Below are 26,492 nucleotides of genomic sequence, written 5' to 3'. Positions count from 1 at the left end.
AATAACCACTGCTCTTTTGGGACTGGATTTATTATTCTTTGCTGGTACATAAATTTTCCAAGTATGTTAAGGAAATGTTCCTACGCATCTGCTAAAAAAAACAAGAATATCCTGTGATCTGGTTTAGGCCCTAATAATGAGTCTTTCTTCTGCCAAGGGCTTTGGATTTGTAAAACTGTAATAATCATCTGTTCCTTAGAACATTCACACAGACAGAATTCTGTTGTCCCTCTATGTTTAAAGCTATTATTTCATTAAGTAAAAGATACAAAATTCTTAGATAATCCCACAGCATTACAAGGACCATATATAGGAAGCAGACGCATAGGTCTCTGGGTATAGTCGTGATTTCTGTTTAATGTAAAAGTGCTGTAAAATAAATGAAATGCAAAAAAAATACTGCCATATAGTTAAAGATTTAGGCAGAGAAAACAAGAGTACTGATATGCTGTTTATTCTTTAGGTCTCATAAAAAGTCTTTGTTATAGCGAAAGAAAGACTTGTATTCATGTGAAAGACAAAAGGATGGTTATTATCCAACGCAGCCTTTCTAACCCAGAACACTTGTTTCGTACTTGAGACTGATATAATGCTGTAAAATACTTCTTCACTAAGGAATTAATGGATCAACCTTACAAAACCTTCTTTCTAATGGTCAGTTTTTTTTCCCCTTTCTCCTTTTTGCTTATTGTAGGTGTTGCTGACGTTGCCCAGTTGCTGACCAAGCTGTGCTAAAGACTTATATCTCTCCTTTGGAATTCCCCATGATGTTGCACTATAGTGCTCTCTGCAACTGTATAATGTATAGTGCATTTCTTTATTCACTGCTTTCTGTTTTCAGATTATGGATGATGATACTTTACCCGTCAATGTGTTATAGTGTCTAAGAAAAACAATACAGTCTAGTCTATCCTAAAAATATAATACAGACCAAAGACATCTGAATGAAAAGAAAAGGTCGATCTAAATGTCTCCATATAAAGAGAACAATGGGCTTCATATTTCCTTGGTTTGTGGATTAGTTTCTAATGGTCCTATGCAATGGAACCCATACACATATTTTAACACAAGTTATAAAAGTGTTTTCAATAGAATAGCAGTTTTCATTATTTTTGTGATAAAGTGAACTTTACTCTATGTAGAACAGGGGTCTCAAACTCAAATTATCTGGGGGCCACTGGAGGTAGCGGCTGAGTGAGGCTGGGCCGCATGTGCCCCTCACATATAATGCTCCCATCATACGCCCCTCACATATAATGCCCCCATCATGCGCCCCTCACATATAATGCTCCCATCATGTGCCCCTCACATATAATGCCCCCATCATAGCGGTTTCCCCACATTAGGAAGGTTGCATGTTCCCCACATTAGGAAGGTAGCGGTTTCCCAACATTAGGAAGGTAGTAGTTTCCCAACATTAGGAATGTAGCAGTTTCCCAACATTAGAAGGTAGCAGTTTCCCCACATTAGGAAGGTTGCATGTTCGCCACATTAGGAAGGTTGCATGTTCCCCACATTAGGAAGGTAGCGGTTTCCCCACATTAGGAAGGTAGCATGTTCCCCACATTAGGAAGGTAGCGGTTTCCCCACATTAAGAAGGTTGCATGTTCCCTACATTAGGAAGGTAGCAGTTTCCCCACATTAGGAAGGTAGCATGTTCCCCACATTAAGAAGGTAGCAGTTTCCTCACATTAGGAAGGTTGCATGTTCCCCACATTAGGAATGTAGAAGTTTTCCCACATTAGGAAGGTAGCAGTTTCCCCACATTAGGAAGGTAGCAGTTTCCACACACTAGGAAGGTAGCAGTTTCCCCACATTAGGAAGGTAGCAGTTTCCCAACATTAGGAAGGTAGCAGTTTCCACACAATAGGAAGGTAGTATGTTCCCCACATTAGGAAGGTAGCATGTTCCCCACATTAGGTAGCATTGTGTCCCACGACCCGACACACACACACATATGCACACACACATAGCTTACCTGTCCTACGCTGTGCTTCTGCTCTCCGGCGGCGTCCTGACGAGTGACGTCACTGGTCTGCGGAGGGACGTCACATGCGCAACGTTCCTCATCAGACTCGGGCCGGCAGACCAACCGGAGACGGGGGGAGAAGGGTGGGGTAAGTGAAGTTAATGGGCTCTATCGGACGGAGCAGGGGGTTTTGATCGCAAACGCAGATGATGCACCCCCATCAAGTTTTGTGTGAAGTCTTCTGGCATTTAGCGCTGCTTGCCCGAAGCAGGGCTAAATGCCTGAAGAAGTCACCTGCCTGGTGCCCATAACTGCATGTCCCGTGCATCAGGCAGTACAAATTACATATCCCTGGTGCGGGCCGCAAAATTTCGTTCCGCGGGCCGAGAGTTTGAGACCCCTGATGTACAAAGACTTGTGGACCACCCCTTTTTTGAGTATATATTTTAAAGTATATGTACCAGTCAAAGGTCTGTTACGAACGTAATAAACACTGCAATGCCTTGGGGAATATAGGTGATTCGTTATTGGCATACATCTCTCTCTGTGCTTATGTTTGTAAAACATATGTATAACCTTCACATGTTAGAAATCTGTACAACATTTACATAATTACTGTTATGCAAAATAGATCTTTCATTGTTTTTTTTCTTAGTTGGAGATTTATTGATGACTTATGTAAGAAATTGTAAAATTATTGTTTTATTCGAAATAACCCTGATTTTTCCTTCCCAGAACTAAAAAATTATAATAATGGTACGAAATGCATATTTCATACAGTCTATGATTGTAGCTAGGATTAGATTAAACAAACACTCAGTCAGTGCTCTTGTGAATCAAATGAAGGTCTCTTCTTGGTTGATGGCAAGTGACATTGGAGAAGGACAGTAGCCCATGATTTCAAACCATCTAACCACTAAATTGTGACCTTGATGGGTTTTAAGATCCTACATTTGTATATCTTAAACAATTATTTTAAACAACCTGGACCCAAGAAATGTTAACAGTGCATTGGAGCATTGCCTTGATCTTCTCTTCTTTTATATAGATTGCTGCATTCATTGCTGAATCCATGCAAAGCTGTGGAGGTCAAATTATCCCACCACCTGGCTATTTCAAGAAAGTGGCAGAGTATGTACCTGGTTTAAGAGGGATTTGTTTGGGTAAAAAATATTGTTATCTAAGAGTTCTTCTTTATGACAGCATCACATCCAAAACATAATGATTGTGTAATTGAAGACATTGAAGAGTAAATTACATTAGGAATAAACTATGAATATCTTTCAAGAGTCTAGGGGTGGTGAATGAGGACCATAAACAGAGGTAAAAAAAAAAGTGTGGGAACTCACCCAAGATTTCTACTCAAGGGCTGGTCTGCTGCTAATGGGCACAGTGTTCTTGCTGTAAAAAAAAATACAGGAACTCAGTTCCCATATGTTCCTGCAGGACTTGAGCCCTGGCCATAACTATAGGCATTTCTTAATAATGTATTACCAGAAAATTATACATTATTTACAGCAGGTTCATATTATAACATTTTATATTATTTATAAATAAAATTGTAAATTACTTTTCCTATAAAAATTCCGACATATTCCAATTTTCACAAATTCAAATTGCCTTCATATTGTCATTAGAGGTATTTTTCATACCACACCACATTACACTATGAGCAAACTTGGTTCTAGGTCTATGAAGTATCTTTCCTGTCATTTCATGGTTTAGGGGATGGGTTATGTTTCACCAATTCTTGGAGACTATATTGGTATATTGGCATTTTTTCTGTCCATTAAATCCCATTCATCGTGGGTGGTTGCCATAAAGCATGAGCACCCTGCTGTACCATAAATATAGACATTTAACAAAAGATGTTTGCCACCTGGAACGTTAGTAAACATTTGCTTTAAAAGTAACCAAGGCATTATTTCTCTTCTAAATATTAAATAAAATGTACTGAAATAAAACAGAACAGTGCGACACTACATGTGCAATTACTCCAATACACCATCTGCAGTGTTATTAAAAGAGAAGATGTATGCTTACCTTTTTTGGTCATGCTCGGGGCACAACACTACAATAGGCATTATACAAACAGTTGCCGAGGTGCCGCCCCCACCGCCTAAAGTTCCTATAAAATCACTATAAATCTGGTTCCCTGGGAATGGATTTTTTCTTGACTGATTCTTGTGCATATTTCAATGTAAAGAGATAGCATAACTAGGCATGACAGTAAGACTCAGTAGCTTCCACAGTAGTTTCCGTAGCTCTTTACAATTCTGAGGGTAGAAATAAAGTTATATATCAGACATTACAAAACGGCACACTCCTCATTTATTAAACAGGAGTGAGGGCCCTGCATGTAATCTACTTAGAATGGGTAATACATGGCCATCGGTGTGATCATTTCAATTTCACAGGCTCCACTGACTGCAAAAAAAATGTGACTGACGACCAAATGCCCTACATACATACCCTGAAAGCTTATGTATTTCTTTCCATGTTCGACTGCTATATTTCATTCTTTCCAGGTATATACATAAAGCTGGAGGAGTATTCATAGCTGATGAAGTGCAGGTTGGATTCGGCCGTGTTGGAAAACATTTTTGGAGTTTCCAGTTACAGGGTGAAGACTTTATACCAGATATTGTCACCATGGGAAAGCCTATTGGTAATGGACATCCAATGTCTTGTGTGGTGACAACTAGAGAAATTGCAGAAGCCTTTGGGGCAACTGGCTTGGAATACTTTAACACGGTAAACTTGTGTAGAAAGTTATGTCATTATGCCATTTAAATGGGTATTTCGGGTATATACATCTTATCCCCTATCCAAAGGATAGGGGATAAGATGTTTAAACCCGGAATACCACTTTAAGGGTAGGGACACACAGGGGGAGATTTATCAAAGCTGTCTATGTCCCGCATCAATATAGACCAAACTACAGAGGGTTAGGCTGGTCTATTGTGCGCCTAATGTATCAAAAGGCGCACGGCTCTTGATAAATTCTGTGCACAGACTTTGGTATCTATGCTTTAGACTGTATTTAAACCTGCTCCAGCATGGTCTGATATTTCGGCGTACTTTCAGCCGATGCGATGTGTCGCTGAAAAGTCGCTATTGATAAATGCAGCACCAATGCATTTTTCTGTCTAAGGCTGGGTTCACACTACGTTTTGGCCCATACGGGAGCGCATACGGCAGGAGGGAGCTAAAAGCTCGCGCTCCCGTATGTAACCGTATGCGCTCCCGTATGCCATTCACTTCAATGAGCCGACCGGAGTGAAACGTTCGGTCCGGTCGGCTCATTTTTGCGCCGTATGCGCTTTTACAACCGGACCTAAAACCGTGGTCAACCACGGTTTTAGGTCCGGTTGTAAAAGCGCATACGGCGCAAAAATGAGCCGACCGGACCGAACGTTTCACTCCGTTCGGCTCATTGAAGTGAATGGCATACGGGAGCGCATACGGTTACATACGGGAGCGCAAGCTTTTAGCTCCCTCCTGCCGTATGCGCTCCCGTATGGGACAAAACGTAGTGTGAACCCACCCTAAAATAGATTAGAATGCATCATGTTCTAAAAATCCTCTATACAAAAGTCCCGAAAACGTTGCACATATTTAGACTGTGACTTTCTGTGCGACAGCTAGTCGCACAGAAAAAACAGTCTAAATCCTTTGATAAATATCCCCCACATAGTGTATTTTGCTGCATATTTGCTGCTGCGTATTTCCTTACCCATTGAGTTCAATGGGAAGGAAAATATGCAGCAGCAAATATGGTACATGTGACCCTACCCTGAAAGTTATGCATGCGTTTCATTGGTTCTCTTTATTTTGTTACTGGTTTACTACTTCAGTTCTATATAGAAATGTGTAGTGACACTAAGATATTTAAATTAATATAATCACATAATAGTATTAATAATAGCTATTTATCAAACTGAAAAGCATTTTTTATGGGGGGACTATTGGTACATAGATCTGTGCAGGGCCAGATTTTTTAATAAAGGTTTAAGGGGTACTCTGGTGGAAAACTTTTATTTATTTTATTTATTTTTTCATCAACTGGTGCCAGAAAGTTAAACAGATTTGTAAATGACTTCTATTAAAAAAAATCTTAATCCTTCCAGTACTTATTAGCTGCTGAATACTACAGAGGAAATTCTTTACTTTTTGGAATACAGAGCTCTCTGCTGACATCACGAGCACAGAGCTCTCTGCTGACATCTCTGTCCATTTTAGGAACTGTCCAGAGCAACATATGTTTGCTATGGGGATTGTCTCCTACTCTGGACAGTTCTTGTCTAAAAAGTATGATTGTCTTGTATAGGAAATCAAATGTCAAATGATCTTTTAGGGAATTTAAAGTAAATAAGGTGGTGGGGAGGGGTTTGGCCATGCTGCAACACAACTGAAACATAGGAGCAAAGCCTAATAAATGGCAAATGGTCAAAACTTTAGGTAATTTGGGACTAAACAAGATGCAACACTGGGCTACTGCACTATCTACAATTATATTAGTTTCTTTAATTAAATAAACATGGGTGTACTTAGGTGTATCAAGTTTGATTTTAAGTTCATTTTGCTTGAAAAATTTTTTATTTGTTTTTAAAGAAGTTCAGGCTTTATTGTTTTCTGTTATACTTGCAGTTTGGAGGAAACCCGGTGTCTTGTGCTATTGGTCTGGCCGTGCTTGAGGCTATTGAAAAAGAAGATTTGAGAGGAAACGCTACTAGAGTAGGAAACTATCTTGTAGAGCTTCTGGAGGAACAGAAAGGAAAACACCAGATGATAGGCGATATCAGGTAACTGCCACGAAAGCAATCTGTCTTAATGCTAAAATACATTACTAAAACACCTTGCTGCAGGGCCACCAGCTGTCCCTCTCCAGGGCCATATTTCTTTTCTTAACTTTACTTTCCATCCTGACTGACTGATGGCAATTCCTAAATATAAACTCATATACTCACAAGTGAAAAGAATAGTATCTGGCTGTCCTATAACTGTTCAGTTTCCTCAATGTTCAATGGAATGTTGTCATTTTATAACAATGATTTATTCCAGTGGTAACATGTTCTCTTAACAGGTGTGCACAAAATGCTTCATGGAATGTAATGCAATAAAATAGTTCCTGATGAGACACTTACTCTGGAAAAACAACAGATTTTTTCTTTTATCTCTCTGGCAACATACAATATTAAAATGAGCACTTTACAGATACCATAAATTCTTCATCTGCCAAGTGCTACAATAAGAACTAAATGTCATACTGTAAACAGTCATCTCACCAGGGCGCAGTCCATGGCCTGCTCCCCAGTAATGAAAAACAATCCAAATGGCCAGTACTTCTTCATAACACAAACTTATTTATTACAAATTCATTAAAACAGCGTAACAGCAAAATAAAATAAAATAAAACAATTCAAAGAAAACCATGAAGGACAAGTTTTGGATGACATGTTACTTAATTTTAATCACCCCGGCAATAGAAAAAATCCCTTAATGTAATATCATGTAGGAGGAAACCAGGTTCACTGGATCAAGCCGTCCCCATGCCCAACACTAGTAGATAACTAACAACATACAAATAATATTTTTATTCTGGTGGAAAAAGTTCACAACATACAGAAATAGCTGAAAACACAATACAGGATATGTTGTACCCTGTGCAATTTGTTGTATGTGAGCAGTACAAAACTTTCAGAATGTGAATGTATCTAACGTATCTCTTCATTTCGGTGACATACATATGGAGAATGTATCTTCTTTTCCATTCTATGGTATGAAAGAGGTTGGAAAAGTAAAGGAATGAGCAAGTGAACAACAATGTTTCCTAATTTAGACTGCTAGCAGTTCCCTTTGACGTAAGAGTAATTTTCCTTATACCAAGGACATACTGTACATACCACACAGGCAGACCATAGAACTGTTATCCAAACACAGAAGGGAAAATGCTCTAGCTCTGAAGTGAATAAAATATAATTTTAATTTTCACGATCATAAAATCCACAACTCCATAAAAAATTCTTGTAGCAATATATGTAAAAAAACAAACACTGATGCGTTTTGAATGTACCATGCTCTAGTTTTCAGAATCCATGAACAATGCTGTGAAGAAGAGCATAGTACACTGGAAACATGTCAGTGTTTTTTTTATTTTTTTTTTGTTTTACAAACATTGCTATAGGAATTTTTATAGAATTGTGGATTTTATTAATGTGAATTTTTAATTGTCTTTAATTTTATTTTCATGGAAATAAAAGTTATGATTTATTTACCATTTTATCAGTGGCACTCAGAAGCCAGAGAAGAAGATTAAATTAGCTGCAATAAGGGGGAGAGTTGGAAAAGTTGTGTTTGTAGGATTCCTACAACTGCTAGAGGGCCCTTAGACAAGGAACCCAAGACTTGGTTGGTCCCATTCTGTTGGCTGTTTGGTATAAAGAAAGTCCCCTTCACTTTTATGCACATTGTTGACTTATGCTAAACACTTTCAGTCATTATCAGGAAGTATTACTTTACTGAGAAAGTAGTAGATGCATGGAATAGCCTTCCTGTAGAAGTTGTAGCTGCAAATACTGTAAAGGAGTTTATGCATCTATGGGATAGACATAAGGCTAGCCTTCATATAAGATAGGGCAAGGGACTATTGATAGTATTCAGAATATTGGGCAGACTAGATGAGCCAAATGGTTCTTATCTGCTGACACATTTTATGTTTCTATGTTTCATTACCTCTCAGTAAAAAACAGTGTTTGCTGAAATACATACACAATGACTAGAGATCCTTACAACTGATTACATTAAATTATGAAGTGGACATTTTTGGACCAAGAGCCTAGGTATGCCCATTAATGTTTTTCAGTTTGATTCTTATAGATAAGGTTGCATGTCAGTCCATGTGTGCTGCACTGTACTTGTGGTGACACAGGGTGGTGTTTATGGGAATACCTGATCACTTCGTGATGCCAGGGCACCTTTATCCTATACACGGTCCAAGGATGGAGACAGCTTCTCCTGGGCCAGACACAGGGAGGAAATGAACACACTGACATCAGGTTACAGATAACTGTCTTCACTGAGCTGGTGCAGATGGTAATACAAAAACAGCTGGCCTTGGTGTGAGAATGCAGCATAACCCCTTGGGAGCCCTGTTATCCTGCTGAGACTTTCACCAAACAGATTAATACTATACTGACTTGTAATACAGAAGATTGAGTCCTGGTAGCTAGGGTCCTGTCAAGGTACTGCAGACCGTCCTGCAGAGGCTTGAAATTCCTCCTTCTGAGTAAACCTTGTAGAATGACCAGTTGAGATATTAGATTTGAAGTAGGCCCCTCCTTAGAGCACATGACACACAGCACACCTGAGCTACGTGGGGTTCATTGCTCACAATTAAAGGCACAGTAACAAGAAAACATATGTACATACAAAATGTATTCATAAAAATATATTATCTGTCATTATAACTCTCACATAATCATTGTCACAATGAATCTCTGGTGGGCCCAACACCCTGTGCTGACAAGCTTTCCGAGACCAAAGCCACGGGATAGCTTCTGGTGCTGGGAAACCACATACTTAGAAGGCTTTTTATAGGACGTGTTCCTATGAAGAAAATGGGTTTTTAATACAACACAATTTAATCCATTTACAGACTGTACTGTAGTAGAAATTATCAACATTGGCTGATTTTAACAATAGATAAATACTTTAGTAACTGAAAGGCTGTAATGAGGATAACAATTCAGATTTGCATGCATACTGTCTATATGTATTGTAAAAATAGATGAAAATTCCTTCACAATATCCTTCATTATTTCAGAGGTGTTGGATTGTTTGTTGGTGTAGATCTGGTAAAAGACAGGCAACTGAGGAATCCCGCTACAGCAGAGGCCCAGCACATTATATATAAGTAAGTAACATCAAGTAAAGTAATTCATATGTTAGGAAATGCTTCTATTTTACAATTGTTGCACAAAACTTGCAAAAACACAAATTTCTACTTCTGAACCCAATTTATTGACAGATGGATTTGGTTTAATATGGGTTACATTTATTAATAAGCATTATGTATATATTCATAATTAGAGTTATGGCTCCTAGAAGGCGAGGAGGAAAAAATTGCCCAAAAAAAAACCAGTGTGGACATTGGCTTACTAGTATTGTCTGCTTTGCACAATTCCTACTTGACAGGTCCATTAACAATAAACTGATCACAGGATTCCAGGAATTACTTGTATTCTGTGTCTAATCTCTCTGCAGCACCTCCTCAGGTAACATGAAGCATTACAGAGTTCCCATTTAAAGGGGTACTCCGGCGCTTGGACATCTTATCCCCTATCCAAAGGATAGGGGATAAGGTGCCTGATCGTGGGGGTCCCGCCACTGGGGACCCCAGTGATCTTGCACGCCGCACCCCGTTAAAACCAGTCCCGGAGCGTGTTCGCTCCGGGTCTGATTACTGTCGATCACGGGGCCGGGTGTTGTTATGTCACTGCTCCGCCCCTGTGTGCCGTCTCGCCCCCTCCTCTAGACTTGCATTGAGGGGCGGGGCGTGACGTCACACGGGGCGGAGCCATGACGTCACGCTCTTTCGCTCACGTGGTCGGGATCCGAAGACTCCAGCATTGCCGGAAGCCGTTGAGGTGGGCGCTGCAGATGAGATCCCAGGGGTCCCCAGCGGCGGGACCCCCGCGATCAGGCATCTTATCCCCTATCCTTTGGATAGGGGATAACATGTCTAAGCGCCAGAGTACCACTTTAAATCAATGAGTCTGTGTAGTACAAGACAGAAAACCTCCTCCATTAATAGGGAGAGGATCTTTGTAACCACTCTCCAAAACATTCAAGAGATGAGGATTCCAACTTTACAGTAGAGCCTATGAAAAAGGCTTTTATTGAAAAAAGAAAGACTAGCAGTCACCCAGAATGTTAAATAAAGTATCATATTGGTTCCTCCCTCTTTGTTATGTTAATGTCATGGTTTTGCATTTATAAGTTTTATGACATTTAAGGCAGAACATTTTGTACATTTTAGGTTGAAAGAAAAACGGATTCTTCTGAGTGCAGATGGTCCACATAGAAATGTTCTGAAATTTAAGCCTCCAATGTGCTTTACCAAGGAAGATGCTAAGATGGTGGTGGACTGCATAGATGAACTGCTTACTGGTAAGGATATAGCAAGAGTACATACAGTAATATTATAATCTCCATGGCTGTATATTGCTTCGGAGGTCTTGCAGCCCTTCTTCCTTTGCGACCCACACGCATGCGATAAGTAATGTCATCCTACATTTGTGGGTCCTGAAGAGTTGACACCAGACCTCTAGTGGCTGAAGGCATAAAGCCGTCTCTGGCCTACAAGATGAGAGTTGCTTTTAGCTGTAAGCGCATCCCTAGAACATGCTTACAGTTAAAAGCGGCGCTCATGCAAGTAATCCGCCATAGTGTTCAACTGTATAGGTGGAAAACCGTGAAGCCGCGAGTTACGGTAAGGCAATGCTGGGAGTTGTTGTTTTACCCACCAGCACTGATGGAGCATAGTCAGGCAGAATACACAATAATATTGGTGACATCTTCTCTGCAGTTGTTCCTTTTCTTCTTCCTCTTCTCTTTTTTTAACCACATTTCCTCTTTTCTGAGATTTCTGTCCAGACATCTTTAGCTCCATACCCTGGGGCTATTAAAGGGGTACTCCGGCGCTTAGACATCTTTTCCCCTATCCAAAGGATAGGGGATAAGATGCCTGACCACGGGGGTCCCACCGTTGGGGACCTCAGTGATATTGCAAGCCGTATCCCGTTAGAATCAGTCCCCGGAGCGTGTTCGCTCCAGGTCTGATTACTGTCTATCACGGGGACGGAGCATTATGATGTCACGGCTCCGCTCCCATGTGACATCATGCTCCGCCCCCTCAATGCAAGCCTATGGGAGCTGTCACGCCCCCTCCCATTGACTTGCATTGAGGGGGCAGAGCGTGACGTCACACGGGGTGTGGCATGCAAGATCACGGGGGTCACCAGCGGCGGGACCTCCGCGATCAGGCATCTTATCCCCTATCCTTTGGATAAGGGATAAGATGTCTAAGGGCCGGAGTACTCCTTTAATCCATTATAAGAGACATGTATGACTAATTTCAATCAATAAGGCAAGCAATATAGCAAGATGGTTAAAAATTCCTACTTCATAGACGTATGGAGAATAATAAACCTCCTGTTTTTGTTAATGTATTTTTCTTATCTCTATGTGTCTATGCACGTCAGTCCAGATAAAGTTTATTGCCTTGGAAACTAGTGATCTGGGCAACAATCAGCAATGAGCAAGGTTAGACAGATTGCTATGGCATTTTTAGTAATTCTTTGATCATTTCTTTTAAGCTCCAGTTTGTTTATAATGTTCATAAACTACATACGTATTCAGTGCAGCGTGCATGTATGACTCCGGCGCCATTCAAACAGGGGGCACGCCTTGTAGCAATTGGCAGAAGACCCAGCAATCAGACCCCAACATATCTATCACCTATCCAGCTGAATACTCCTTTAAATAATTTGTGTTTTAACTTAATACCAGAATTATTAATTAAATAACATTAGCCTATTCCTCAGTCTGCCAGAGTTTTACAATATCGAAAAGTTACATGTAAGGAACTAAATGGAAAATTTAAGGACATTTCCTGTATGGTAGTTTTTTTTTCTTCAAGCCCAGATATGTATGAACCCACATTGCATTGGATCATACTTTAAAGCAGTGGTCTCCAACCTGCGGACCTCCAGATGCTGCAAAGCTACAACTCCCAGCATGCCCGGACAGCCAACGGCTGTCCGGGCATGCTGGGAGTTGTAGTTTTGCAACATCTGGGGGTCCGCAGGTTGAAGACCACTGCTTTATAGCATACTACCATTCCATGAACATGTGTATTATGTAAAACTGTGATCTCAAACTGTGGCCCTCCAGATGTTGCAAGTTTTGCAACATCTGGAGGGCCACAATTTGAGACCACTTATGTAAAATGATGATGACAAAAACATGTTATTTGCTATTTGTTATCTACAGCTCTGGAAAAAGCAACAGAAACAAAACAGGCCACTGCGAATGAACAGTCAGTGAACAAAAGAAAAGTAAGTAGATTTTTAGCATCGTTCGATTTCAGCAATATCAATAAAGTTTTAACATTGAGCTGGTAAAAAATACTTGACAATGTGTTTTGGGCCTAAATATATAACCTGCTGTATTTATTGACCAAACCTGGGGACCAGTTATCTTCTGGGACCGCCATCTGCTGGGTAAGAGGGTTGGTGTATTACGAAATTCTTACTCCAACATAGTGGATTCGGGTAACAACTGGGCATAACTTTATTATGTACTTAAAGGGGTATTCCGGGTTTATACATCTCATCCCCTATCCAAAGGATATGGGATAAGATGTATGATCGCAGGGGTCCCGCCGTCACGCCCCCTCCCATAGACATGAATGGAAGGGGCATGGCATGACATCACTAGGGGCGTGGCCATGACTTCACGTCTCAGTCTCGGAGGTATTATCTGGCACAGAGTGTCGGGGGCTGCACCAAGATCGTGGGGGTCCCCAGCGGCGGGACCCCTGCAATCGTACATCTTATCTCCTATCATTTGGATAGGGGATAAGATGTATAAAGCCCTTTAATATATTTATCATAAGTTATTTTGACATATACATTTTAGCAGTGGATCCTAACATTTCCTGTGCGACCCTTGGACAATATCTGAGAGAGCTATAGTTTTTCAGCAATGATTCCATGAGACGTGGCATTGTGGGAAAGAAGGCTTGTACAGGTTGCCTTTTGACCTGTTAAGCTAGAGATAGGTGGTTTTAGAAGACAGTTTTATGGCCGGCATGTCAAAATACAGCATCAGACTAAACCACACAGACATAAGGCCGATTATTGGCTAAATAAGCATTTCTTTCCCCAATAACTGACCTGTGTACAATGGCCAGTGAATAGTGATGAACAGAAAAATGCATTTAAAGGGGTACACCAGTGGAAAACACATTTTTTTAAATCAACTGTTGCCAGAAAGTTAAACAGATTTATGAATTACTTCTATTTAAAAATCATAATCCTTCCAGTACTTATCAGTTGCTGTATGCAGCAGAGAAAGTTGTATTTCTTTCCTCATAGCAAACCTATCCTGCTCTGGACAGTACCTGACATGGACAGAAGTGTCAGCAGAGAGCACTGTGGTCAGACAGAAAAGAACAATTCAACTTCCTCTGTAGTATGCAGCAGCTGATAAGTACTGGAAGGATTAAGATTTTTATATAGAAGTAATTTACAAATCTGTTTAACTTTGTGGCACCAGTTTATTAAAAAAAAAAAAATAGTTTTCCACTGGAGTACCCCTTTAGAGGTGCTGTCCTAGAGGTGTTTTTACTTATTATGTATAGAATAGGAAATCATACACTTTTCAAAAAATAAATATGTATTTAAAATTCTCCCATACCTTTCTTATGCTAGTGCAGTAGACTTCATGGTGTATCATGACAGTAATTCTGCCAACCCATTAAACATGTGTATGCCATGTTGAATAGCATAAATGTTGAGTAGTTGATAAAACAAAATTATTTATAGTAGCAGAACCATTCCTATTGACCAATTTGTAGTCATGGAAACTTTTGGGTATGTCATAAATCGCTTACAGCATAAAACAGATATGTTATTTGTTACAGATGTGCAAGTCTCATCTACATTAAGCATTTGTCTTTACAGGAGGCCAGCCAGGGACAAGAGAGCATTAACAACATACACAGCAATGCTTGCAGATCCCAAGGCAGTGGATTTCACTCGGAGAACCATACTGTAAGCAACAAAAGAATAAGAACATAACCCAGATTGAAAATGTTATATTAATGATCGACGCTTCCAAAATTACAAAGAAATGCCAGTGTATGGTCGGTTAATGGAAGAGCGACATGGTTTTACTACAACTTGTATATGTGCCTTTAATTTCAATATGTCTTATTGGAATAAAAATTATCCATGTTTTAATGGCTTAAACATATAACACAATCTAACATATTTTTGGTTTAGGAACAGTAGATTTGGGAGTCCAATGCCATTGGATGACCTTATCATTATATATGGCCTAGTTATAATATTTCATCATGTTATCAGGTTTGCAATCTAAAGTCTAACCAATAAGTCATGTAACTGTGCTACAAACACAAACCCTCACATAATATGGCAAAAAACTTACAATATCGTATAGTTCCTGCAATCATGAGAAGAATTATTGGTGATATCCTTAACTTGTGTATGGAAATGGGTTATGCATGCTGAATACTACTGTAACATTTAGCCTTTTCTTATTTCTTATAATACCAATAAACTATTTCATTTAACATTGTTATGTGATGAGCATTATTTGACATGAAATTATCTTTCTATCTATCTATCTAGTCAGAGAAAAGAAGGGCGATTGCAGCACACCAGGAGTTTCAAGTGGAAAAAAAAGGTTTTATTCCAAGTGAACAAGCTACGTTTCTGTGGTCTCACACCACCTTTGTCAAGCTGGACAAAGCCTGACAAAGGTGGTGTGAGACCAAAGAAACGTAGCTTGCTGGCACCCACCCACGTAGATTGCTGGCACCCACCTATTTATTGCAATTTGGAAGTGCTGCTCTTCCACATATGAAATATCTATCTATCTATCTATAGTAGAGAAGCAGCAAAACCAGGCAAGGTAGAGGTGGTGCTCGCAGGTTCTGTGGACTTTGGTCAGAAATCCTCCATACAAAAAACAAATAGGGTCCCACAGCACACAAAATAAAGTGCAAAAACGGGATGTATTTGATGGAATAAATACATCCAGCTTTTGCACTTTATTTTGTGTGCTGTGGGACTCCATTCGTTGATCTATCTATCTCAACAATAGGAGAGCAGTAGAGATGAGCAAACTTACAGTAAATTCGATTTCACGACCTTCTCTGCTCGGCAGTTGATGACTTATCCTGCGTAAATTAGTTCAGCTTTCAGGTGCTCCGGTGGGCTGGAAAAGGTGGATACAGTCCTAGGAAAGAGTCTCCTAGGACTGTATCCACCTTTTTCAGCCCACTGGAGCACCTGAAAGCTGAACTAATTTATGTAGGAAAAGGCATCAACTGCCGAGCCGAGAAGTTTGTGACGAATTGAATTTACTGTAAGTTCGCTCATCTCTAGAGAGCAGCACCATACTATTATGAAGTGAACAAGGTGTCAGGAAAAAAGGAGTTTAATGCAAAAGGTTTAACTTCAAAGACCACCAAAGGATGACAGTGATCTCTTCAAAGTAATCCAATGTGATTTATTTTAAAAAAGTGCATCCTATGTTATGCAACATTTCAGTCTAAACATACAAAACAAAGACTACATATGATGCACCGTTTTAACGAAATAATTTTGGATTACACTGAAAAGTTATCACCAAAAAGTTCCCAGGATTTCCCTCCCCTACAGCACAAAAGCTGTCAATCAAATGCAAGAGGAGGAGACAAATGTGATATTTGATGGAAATGCTGGAAACTTTAGGCAATAAACTCCGCCTTGTGGTCGCTTGCTGCTTATTTGCATATATGAAAAATAGTTACAAGAAGAAGTTTAGAATTCTAAAGGTAAGCCTGTGAAGGTGGTTTCAACCCCTTAAGGACGCAGCGATTTTTCATTTTTGAACACTTTTCTTCCTCCTCACCTCCTAAGATCCATAACACCTTCAATTCTCCAACTACAGGCACATGTGAGGGTTTGTTCTTTGCATCACAAATTGTACTTTGTAATGAAAACACTTATTTTACCACAAATTCTATGGCAAAAATTATTTGTGGGGCAAAATTGCAACAAAGCTAAATATTACATTTTATCTTTATTTTGTGGGTTCATAAGGTTAAAACGATACCCAATTTATATCTCTTTTGTTTTATTTTACTACTTTAAAAAAAATGTTTTAATTTTTTGTACAAAAATTTGTATGCTTAAAGTATTGCCTTCTTCTGATGCCTATGACATTTTTAATTCTCCATAAACAGTGTTGTACGAGGCAAATTTTTTGTGCCATGATCTTTAGTTTTTTTTTTTGTGTAGCATTTTTGTTAATATACCGCATGTTTATTTTTGCTTATATCATTTTATTAGAAAAATGGAAAAAGGGGGGTTATTGAAACTTTTATTAGGAAAGAGGCTTATTCACATTTATTAACTTTTTTTTTTTTACATTTTACTCATAAAGGAAATGTATGTACCCAGCAATAACACGTTTTCTTTTTCCGTTTTTGCAATTTTATTTGAAAAATGGGACAAGGGGGTGACTTAAACTTTTATTAGGAAAGGGGCTTATTCACATTTTTTTTACATTTTACTCACAATTTTTTAGTCTTCATAGAGGATTATTTCATGCAATCTTTTGATTGTAAAGACTGAACAATGCTATCCCATAGAACAGTACTGTCCAGTAGAATAGTATTGATCAGTATTATTGGTGTTCCATTAGCACAGGCTGCTGAGGCTGCTGGGCACTGTTGGAGGGACTGTTGGAGCACTGACCGCACAGGTGGAAGCAAAGTAAAAGACCTGCGACTGTGATGTCAGCTGATCGGGACCTCGTGATTTTGTTGCAATGGTCCTGATCAACTCCCTGAGATAACCACCTACAATTTTGAGCACTTTTAGGTATCATAATCAACTTTGATTTTGGTGTCTAAAAGGGTTAATGCCGGACATAAGCCCCTTAGGCTGATAGCAGGCTGGAGCCACTGGGTATGAAACGTGTTCAACTTCTGAGCATGATTGATAGGCTGGGAACGGGCGCAAGGTTTACATATACGTCCTGCATCTTCTGAGAGTTAAACCCTACCTGGTGCTGTGTTTTAGGGCCCTATAATATTGGGCAGTAATCAACCAAACTCGACAATATCACCCTGTGTAATAGGCACAGCTGACACATCCTTTTGACATGTCAAAACATCCTTATTTGTCAGTCATTGAATGATAGAAGGGCTGCACAAATGGTCCAGTCATCAGTAGCCCTGCCTGAACAGTAGAGAAGACATGTAACAAGCTACCTAAGGAAGAGCTAGTCTATAAGATTTGTGCTTGTTTAGAATGCGGACTGGGGAGTCTAAAAGGGCCTTTACAATATGTGAACCCATACCATAAATTTCCTTTAAAGTAGAAAGTAACTTTGGAAGCAAGTAGGACTCCCCTCTTCTCAATGCGGTTGCTTTTTTTTAGCATGCATATGGATTTCTCTAGGCTCACAGTTGGAGATATGTCTGAAATAATTCTGCTATATGTGAATATACATTACATCTAGCCAAAAGCAGGATTTTCAGTTTTAACATGGGGTTAGATTTAATTGGAATTGTTCATATTTAACTTGTGACCATCATGTCATTGACTCTGTTCACATCTGCATCGTGGTGTCTGTTTATAGTGGAAGACACAATGGAGTCTAAGGTACCTAGTTGACTTATAATAGGATCCATCTGGGTTTCATCAAGGTTTCAGTCACTGTGACACCAAGACTATCACTGCAAGCAGTCCTGATGGAACTGCTGATGGAGTCTCTGAATGATGGTGCGAACAGAGCTTTTGTTATAAAATGCATGTTTTCAGTTCCCAAATATGTGACTTGCCAAGACTGGTTGTAGTGCCAAGTAAACCTCATGCATATGGCTGTAAGTAGGGCAGCTATAATGTGGTACTGCCATTAATTGAACTATTTTAAGCTAATAAATAGGCACTATTATCTGAGATATGGAATCTGATGCAGTATGGTGTGACATTTTAACAGGGCCATTGTATTGTTATGTGAATCCCAAAAATGAATCCATGCATGAGCCCTAAGACATTGAATGGGTGGCAATGGGACTATGGTAAACTCTTTTTCATAAAAAGGTTGTCGCTTTAGTAGTTCAATATTTTGGTAACTTAGTTAGACTGGTATACAAAGAATTTTAAACATGCATATAAATAACCTGAAGACAAAATAAGATAATAGAGAATGTTATGGTTTGGGTAGAGTTCCTTTTAAATTGTGGATAAAGAATAAAGCCAATGTTTTTTTGTTATCATAGTCCAAAGTCATAAACAGATTAGAGCATGTGATGTTGTATTATGCAATCAACCTCCTATTTTTATTTTGTGTCTTGTCCCGTGACTTCCCCCGCTGTCCTGACATGAACTACTCATCATAAGCATACATGACTTTTCATACTGTTTATTTCTCTGTGGTTAGGAACAGTTCTTGGATCCTCTTCTGACTTGCATTCTTCCAAACTATGATTCATGCTAAGCTGATATGGACTTGTAGGAACAACATTAAGCCACACATGGTTATACTATAAAGTTTCTACTGTCTTTTACATTATCACTACCTAGTGGGTTATCCAAAGGATAGGGGATAAGATGTCTGACCGCGGGGGTCCTGCCGCTGGGGACCCCCACAATCTTGCATTCGGCACCCACCTTTTTGAGCTGCACACCGCACTGCCAGCTCACAAACTGCAGGGTGCCAACCACGGGGCCAGAGGATTGTGACGTCATGATACTCCCATGGACTTGCATAGCGGGGGGTGACGTTACATGGGGGCGGAGTCGTGATGTCACGATACTCTGGCCCCGTGGTTGGCACCCTGCAGTGGCACCCTGCAGGTGGGTGCCGAATGCAAGATTGCAGGGGTCCCCAGCGGCGGATAGGGGATAAGATGTCTTTGGGCCTGTCTTATACCCCTTTAATAGCTGTAAATGTAGAATAACCTAAATGCAAATTTACTATAAATTATATTTCAACTTAGATATCTTTAACTAAATATCTTTATATAGCATATGGTACACAAGGTTTTTCTAGCTGAAGGATGATTCCACACCACTTTTTCTCTATTCGTATAAAAAGAAATCCAGAAATCCCCACACGAAGAGGGGCCAACACACCCCCCCTCCTGGGGACTGCCGGGGTGCCGTGCAGGAGATCGCGGGGGGCCCAATGGTCAGACCCCATGATCTAAAACGTATCCCTTATTCGTTGGTTAGGGGATAAGTTTTACTGCATTGGAGTAATCCTTTTGCTAAATGTATTAAAGGGGTACTAAGATGCTCAGCATTTGGAACAAACTGTTCCGAATGCTGGAGCCGATGCCGGGAGCTTGTGACATCATAGCCCCACCCCCTCATGATGTCACGCATCGCCCATTCAATGCAAGTCTATTTGAGGGGGTGTGGCAGCTGCTCCCGGCTCCAGCGTTCAGAACAGTTTGTTCCAAATGCTGAGCAGCAGAGTACCCCTTCAACCAGTTTGCAGTCCAAACTCTTTAGCTGGATTAGAGGGGTGCTATGGTGTAGAGAAAAGACACAGAAAAGTTGCAGTATCACAAGGTTAGAAAGCATTTTGGTTAAATTAAGGATCAGTAAACATTGGATCCGAGAGATGTTATTTTTCTGGAGGCAACTGAAGATTATTACAAGTTTAACGGTCTCTAATTCAAAAAGGAAAAGCCTATGGAGACCAAAGTATCAGAAACTCATTAAGCTTTATTAGTACAGAGTGCACAATAATAAGACAAACATTTAAAAGCACATAAAATAAGAGATACAACTCCAAATCCACAGGGGCAGGAAGGAGGGATCTGGTTAGGGCACATCAGATTCATATGTACATTGCCACAGGTACAAAGATGGGTAAGCATTGGGGAAATACAACAAAATGCCCAGAGTAGATAAATCAGTAAGCCAGGAAAGGGTTAAGTCCTGGGTAATAGCCCTATGATAAGGTGCATAGAAACTAAGTAGATTTCACCCGTAGAAAAATAATGCAGGCTAAAACTGAAAACCCAACAAAACGTAAATTAAGTATAAACAATAAATTACCTAGTGGAAAGGGTGAGAGAGTGTGAGACCAGACCGCCGTGGCCCGACATTTCACCAAGATAGGCTTCTTCCGGGGCGTGTCCTTAGGTTAAGGAATGACTATGTTTATATACAAGTGTAACCAATCAGATGCCTGAATTAAACCCATGTGACCCGACTTGAGAACGCATCATACCGTGACGTCCATGACATCCCGCATCGCGCAAGAGTACGCTAGATAAAAAGCAACCTGGGCATCATAGCGCAATGTGTGTATCACAGTGTGTTCGCCTCACCTCAAACAATGTCAAGGTGCATGCGCAGGCTCGTGAAGTTACGGAACGTATTCCCAACATTGGGCGATTGACTGCGCATGCGCCCGGCACTGCGGACAGAGAGCGATCGCATGCTCTACTAGGAATGGGCAACTTAAAGAGACCGTATTCCTAAAGACCTCTAAAGAGACCAAGATACCTGATAAATAAATTAATATCTGCCAAGAAAATGGACAGTATGCCATAAAGAAAATTCAGAGACCTAAAGTGAACAATGAAATTACATCATTCTAAGACAATGGTTAGAGGGTAAAATGGAAATAAAGTGGCAATGTTAAATTGCATATACCATATCAAAAAACCAAATTAGTGGATATACAACAAATTTAACCCAGGCCATAAAGGAGCAACATGATGGCCTCATAGTTACATAGTAGCAATGGAATAAAGTAGAAAATATATAAATTAACAGGTAGCATTAACGAGGGGCAGGGCCGGCCTTAGGTGTTCAGGCACCCTGTGCGAGCTAACCTTGTGGCGCCCCCCCCCCCTATTACCCCATAAACATACTCAAAGAGTATAATCATTCCCCTGCCCCCTTAATCAGTCCCCTCCCCCCCTTAATCAGATGCAGTATAGTTCCCCCACATTAGGTGTAGTATAGCTCCCCACATTAGGTGCAGTATAGTTCCCCACATTAGGTGCAGTATAGCTCTCCACATTAGGTGCAGTATAGTTCCCCACATTAGGTGCAGTATAGTTCCCCACATTAGGTGCAGTATAGTTCCCCACATTAGGTGCAGTATAGTTCCCCCACTTTAGGTGCAGAATAGTTCCCCCACATTAGGTGCCATATAGTTCCCCACATTAGGTGCAGTATAGTTCTCCACATTAGGTTAGCAGTATAGTTCCCCACATTAAGTGCAGTATAGTTCCCCACATTAGGTGCAGTATAGCTCCCCACATTAGGTGCAGTATAGCCCCACATTAGGAAGAAGCAGGCTCCCCACATTGGGTAGTAGCAGGTTCCCCAAATTCGGTAGCATTGTCGTCAATATGTCATTTTCATAATGGACTGGTAAATGTTTAAGAATAATGTTTTTTATGTTAACAAATTCCATGCTGTAAGCTGTGGAAACACCACAGCAGTATTCATTCCAGAAGCGTTCTTTTATGTATTTTATCATAACGTTTTAAATACCTCTCTCTTGACTTGGATTTGACTATGTGTTCTGCTCTATTAAGGATATTACTGGGATAACCCCTTTTAGAGAGCTTTTGTTTTATATCCATGTACGTACCTTCATAGGCCTCATTACTTGTTGATGCACGCTTTGCCCTAACGAATTCTCCAACTGGAAAATTCATCACCACGTGTATGGGGTGGCAGCTACTGGAACACAAAATGTTATTTCCCCAAGTTGGTTTTCTGTACAGTTGTGTTTGAATGTTATTATGTATGGCATCACCTGTCAATGTGATGTCTAAGAAATCGATAGAGCTGCCACACCATTCAAGTGTGAATTTTAAAGGGTACCTATCATCAAATAAACTTTTGATATATTTTAGATTAAGGAATGTTGAATAACTTTCCAATAGCATGTTAATGAAAAACATGCTTCTTTCTATTGTATTTTTCCCGATCAGTCCTGTCAGCAAGCATTTCTGACTCATGCTGGAGTCCTAAACCCTCAGAGCTGCCAGCCTGCTTTGTTCACAGCCAAACAGGCTGTGAACAAAGCAGGCTGACAGCTCTGAGTGTTCTCCTTTGTGAACAAAGCAGACTGGCAGCTCATAGTGTTTAGGACTCCAGCATGAGTCTGAAATGGTTGCTGCCAGGACTGGTAGGGAGACCCCTAGTGGTCATTTCTTCAAAGTGGAAAATTAAATAGAAAGAAGCATATTTTTTAATAACATGCAATTGTAAAGTTATTCTGCATACATTAATCTATAATATATCAAAAGTTTTTTTGATGAGAGGTACCCTTTAATCTAAGATCATTTTTGTTGATCTCATTCAAGAAGCAACAAGCCTCATCTTTTGATCCCAGTCATACTATCAGAAGATCATCTATATATCGGCCATATCATATCATGCAGTGGGCTGGTGGCCGAATACAGATGTGTCTCTTCCCAGAAAGCTATGTATAGATTGGCTAAAGTAGGGGAGAAACTCACTCCCATTGGACAGCCTGTGACTTGTAAGTAGAATTTTTGATGGAAACAGAAAAAGTACCTGTATGATGTAATTACTAAGATCAGGACTGTATACACTGTATTTATGTATATGATATTCTATTGGTATTAATGCTTTGTTGTGTGGAATACATGAGTACAGGGATGTGACATCACACAATAGAAAATAATCACCTTCTTGCCATGGTAACTTATTTACTGCATTTAGTAATGACTTGGTGACTTTTATAAATCCTACTGTACGACATACCAGTGGTTGCAATAGTGAATCAATCCATGAACCTAACCTTTCCAACAATGACCCTATTCCCTCTACTAAAGGGCGGAGCGGAGGTGGGAAACAATGTTTGTGTGTCTTAGGGAGGGCATGAAAAACAGGGCATTTAGGATGGGATGGACATAGGAATTCTTTTTGTTGTGAAAAAATTCCTTATGTGAACCCTTCCTCTAATAATCTTTTCAGCTTAGTTTGGATTAGTGCAGTAGGATCTGATGAATTTTCCCTGTACGTTGATGTGTCATGAAGCATTTCCAGTACCATCTTCTCATACAGTAAAATGTCCAGAATAACAACGGACCCCACCTTATCCACATTTTTTATTATAATATTGGGATTCTCTTTTAGGGTTTTTATAGAAATGCGTTCCTGTTTGATTAAATAGTTCGAGTTCGAAATAGTTCATTTTAATTTGTTGCTCCAGGTTCTGTAGGTCATTTTCAACCCGTAGTTGGAATATTTCCATAGATGGAGTTTGGGAATTAACGGGATAGAAGGTCAGATTAGATATAAGAAAACTATTTTTTGTATTTCTCATTTTTATTATGGGTTTCTTCTAAATCTTCTAATTCCATTAGATGGAGCAAGCAATTTTGATCCACAAATAACATATGCAGGTGTAACTTGTTCTGGCCAATTGTATTTAATGAAGATGGTGTAGAAGCAAAATCATGATCTAAAAATTCACATTCAGAATATTGTGCATCAGAACTCAATTCTTCTGTATTATTTATGGCAAAAATCCTTTATGGTTTCGTACAGATTGAATGATTGATTAGGTACAACATTGAGCCCTTTTGAAAGGACATTTACTTGTGTCGTAGAAAGTATAGTAGCTGACATGTTTACTTTGGGTGATGCCATATGTTTTTCTGTTTCTATTTTTTTCTTTTGACAGGATCGTGTTCTTCCGATGCTTTCATCTCCCTCTATGTCCTCAGTTTCTCTGGCTGTTCGTTTTTTTGTTGCTGTTGTTGAAGGCTTTTTGGTTTTCCCTCTTGGAAAACGCTCCTCTTTTTTTGATGATGAGGCTTGTGACGGGCGGTAAGCTGGGTCATTTTGGTCATATTTGGACTAGTCAGAGTAATTATCAGTTGTATCCAGGTCAGATAAGCTGAAATTCAGACTTTGTTCCTCAATTATAGCCACTATTCACATTGCTGCATTTTTTTTTTGGAGAATTGATTTTGTTTTTTGGTTTCGGCGATTTTTATACCATGTATACACTGAATTAGTTGCATAATCACGAAGATCACGACTAAACTTAGTCTGTTTCACTGTGGCTATAGTTTCCTCCAAATCCTTTAATTTTTTTTCCATTTTGGCATGTAAATTGGAGAGCTCGGTTAGATCTTTATAAGGTTCCAATGTTTTAGTCCTGGTTTTTATACTGTCCTCAAATTCTGATATTTTTCTTCAAAATCGCAATTAGTTTAAAAGAGCATTCACATAATGGGTTATTCCACCTGTCTGCGTATTCATCATCATTAGCAGCAGATTAAGTTTTTCGGATTCTGAGACCACGTGGAATCATTTTTTTCAGTGTATTGTTTTAAGGTGGTTACATCCCACCGTATGCTCAATTGTTTTGATTTTAGATGTTCCAGATCCCATTGAGTTTTCTTCAGATCAAATGGAAGAGTGGAATTTCCTTGGCCCGAGAATAGATTGGCCACCCGTGTGAGGAGTTCCACATTGTCCAAGCTGACATTGAATGATGCATTTGTATCAGACACAATGTTGGTATTGCTAGCTTGGGAATTCATTGTCTTAAATTTCGTAATATAGTTACAACAAATATAATAACGTGAGTAAATAAATAAATACAGTCCTCCAATTCAGTTGCACCTTAGTGGTGTATATGTGGGTGGGCACAGTCAAATGTGGAGACAAATGCAAATAAACGAAGAATGAATAGACAAGCTCACCGCCTTGTAGTCACTGTGGATCAAAGGGCCTTTCGTGGTTAGGAAGCATAGAACATGGATCCAAGCCGCATACTTGGTGTGAACAGGTCTGTATAAAAAATGTGCATGTTCCAGCTTCCAATTGGTGAAAGTCCAAAAATGTTATTCACATAATTAAAAAGAATGAAAACCAAAAGTGATTTAAAAGCAAAGCAGAAACTCTGACGCATTTCAAACCATCATGGTTCTTAATCATGGCACAATTAAGTATGCTGCATGCATCTCTTATATACCGTGAACAATGAACAAACACTTACTTGAATATAGCGCATTATATGTCCGTTGCATCTATGTGCACTTTCTAATGTCCACATTGATGTCATGTGGCACGTTCTTTGGTTTCGAAAATTCCAGTATACATATATTTTATTGAATTATATAACACATGTAGGCTGAATTGTTAGATGCACACATACATATTTCCTAACAAAGTTTCATGTTGAAACTTATACAAATATGCCTTCTTTATAAATCGAATGGTATGTGATACTCACCTGGTCAAATATGTCATGTGTTCCACCCCCAGAATTTTTGTCACTGGCCGGCGTTCGCACATTCACGCAAGTGTTTGTTCATTGTTCACAGTATATAAGAGATGCATGTAGCATGCTTTGTTGTGCCATGATTAAGAACCATGATTGTTCGAAACACGTCAGTGTTTCTGCTTAGCTTTTAAATAACTTTTGGTTTTTATTCTCTTTAATTATGTGAATAAACATTTTAGACTATTACCAATGGGGAGCTGGAACCTGCATGTTTTTTTTATATGGACCTGTTCACACCAAGTATGCGACTTGGATCCATGTTCTGAGCTTCCTAACCACCAAAAGATCCTCTGATCCACAGTGACTACAAGGCAGTGAGCTGGTCTATTCATTCTTCATTTATTTGCAGACCATCTTTCTGCCTGTCTTCTTAGTATCTCTATATGGTCAGGTAATAGATCAGATGAGA

At 39.6% G+C, this 26,492-nt stretch overlaps 1 protein-coding gene across 1 annotated transcript in view; it reads left to right on the top strand.

Annotated features, from left to right (window-relative positions):
* The window catches only part of ETNPPL (ethanolamine-phosphate phospho-lyase), a 44,221-nt gene extending 28,871 nt beyond the window's left edge, over nucleotides 1–15,350 (top strand). Inside the window, exons 7-13 of the mRNA XM_056564473.1 lie at nucleotides 3,018–3,100; nucleotides 4,498–4,723; nucleotides 6,620–6,774; nucleotides 9,795–9,884; nucleotides 11,010–11,140; nucleotides 13,025–13,089; nucleotides 14,719–15,350. Coding sequence (XP_056420448.1) covers nucleotides 3,018–3,100; nucleotides 4,498–4,723; nucleotides 6,620–6,774; nucleotides 9,795–9,884; nucleotides 11,010–11,140; nucleotides 13,025–13,089; nucleotides 14,719–14,835 — 867 coding nt within the window. The 3' untranslated portion in view covers nucleotides 14,836–15,350. The remainder of the gene's footprint in view (nucleotides 1–3,017; nucleotides 3,101–4,497; nucleotides 4,724–6,619; nucleotides 6,775–9,794; nucleotides 9,885–11,009; nucleotides 11,141–13,024; nucleotides 13,090–14,718) is intronic.
* The last annotated feature ends 11,142 nt before the right edge of the window (nucleotides 15,351–26,492 follow it).

This window comes from Hyla sarda, chromosome 1, assembly GCF_029499605.1.
Source record: "Hyla sarda isolate aHylSar1 chromosome 1, aHylSar1.hap1, whole genome shotgun sequence".
Taxonomy (NCBI): Eukaryota; Metazoa; Chordata; class Amphibia; order Anura; family Hylidae; genus Hyla; species Hyla sarda.
Note: the sequence above shows the minus strand (reverse complement) of the source record. Positions and strands in the feature narration are given on the sequence as shown.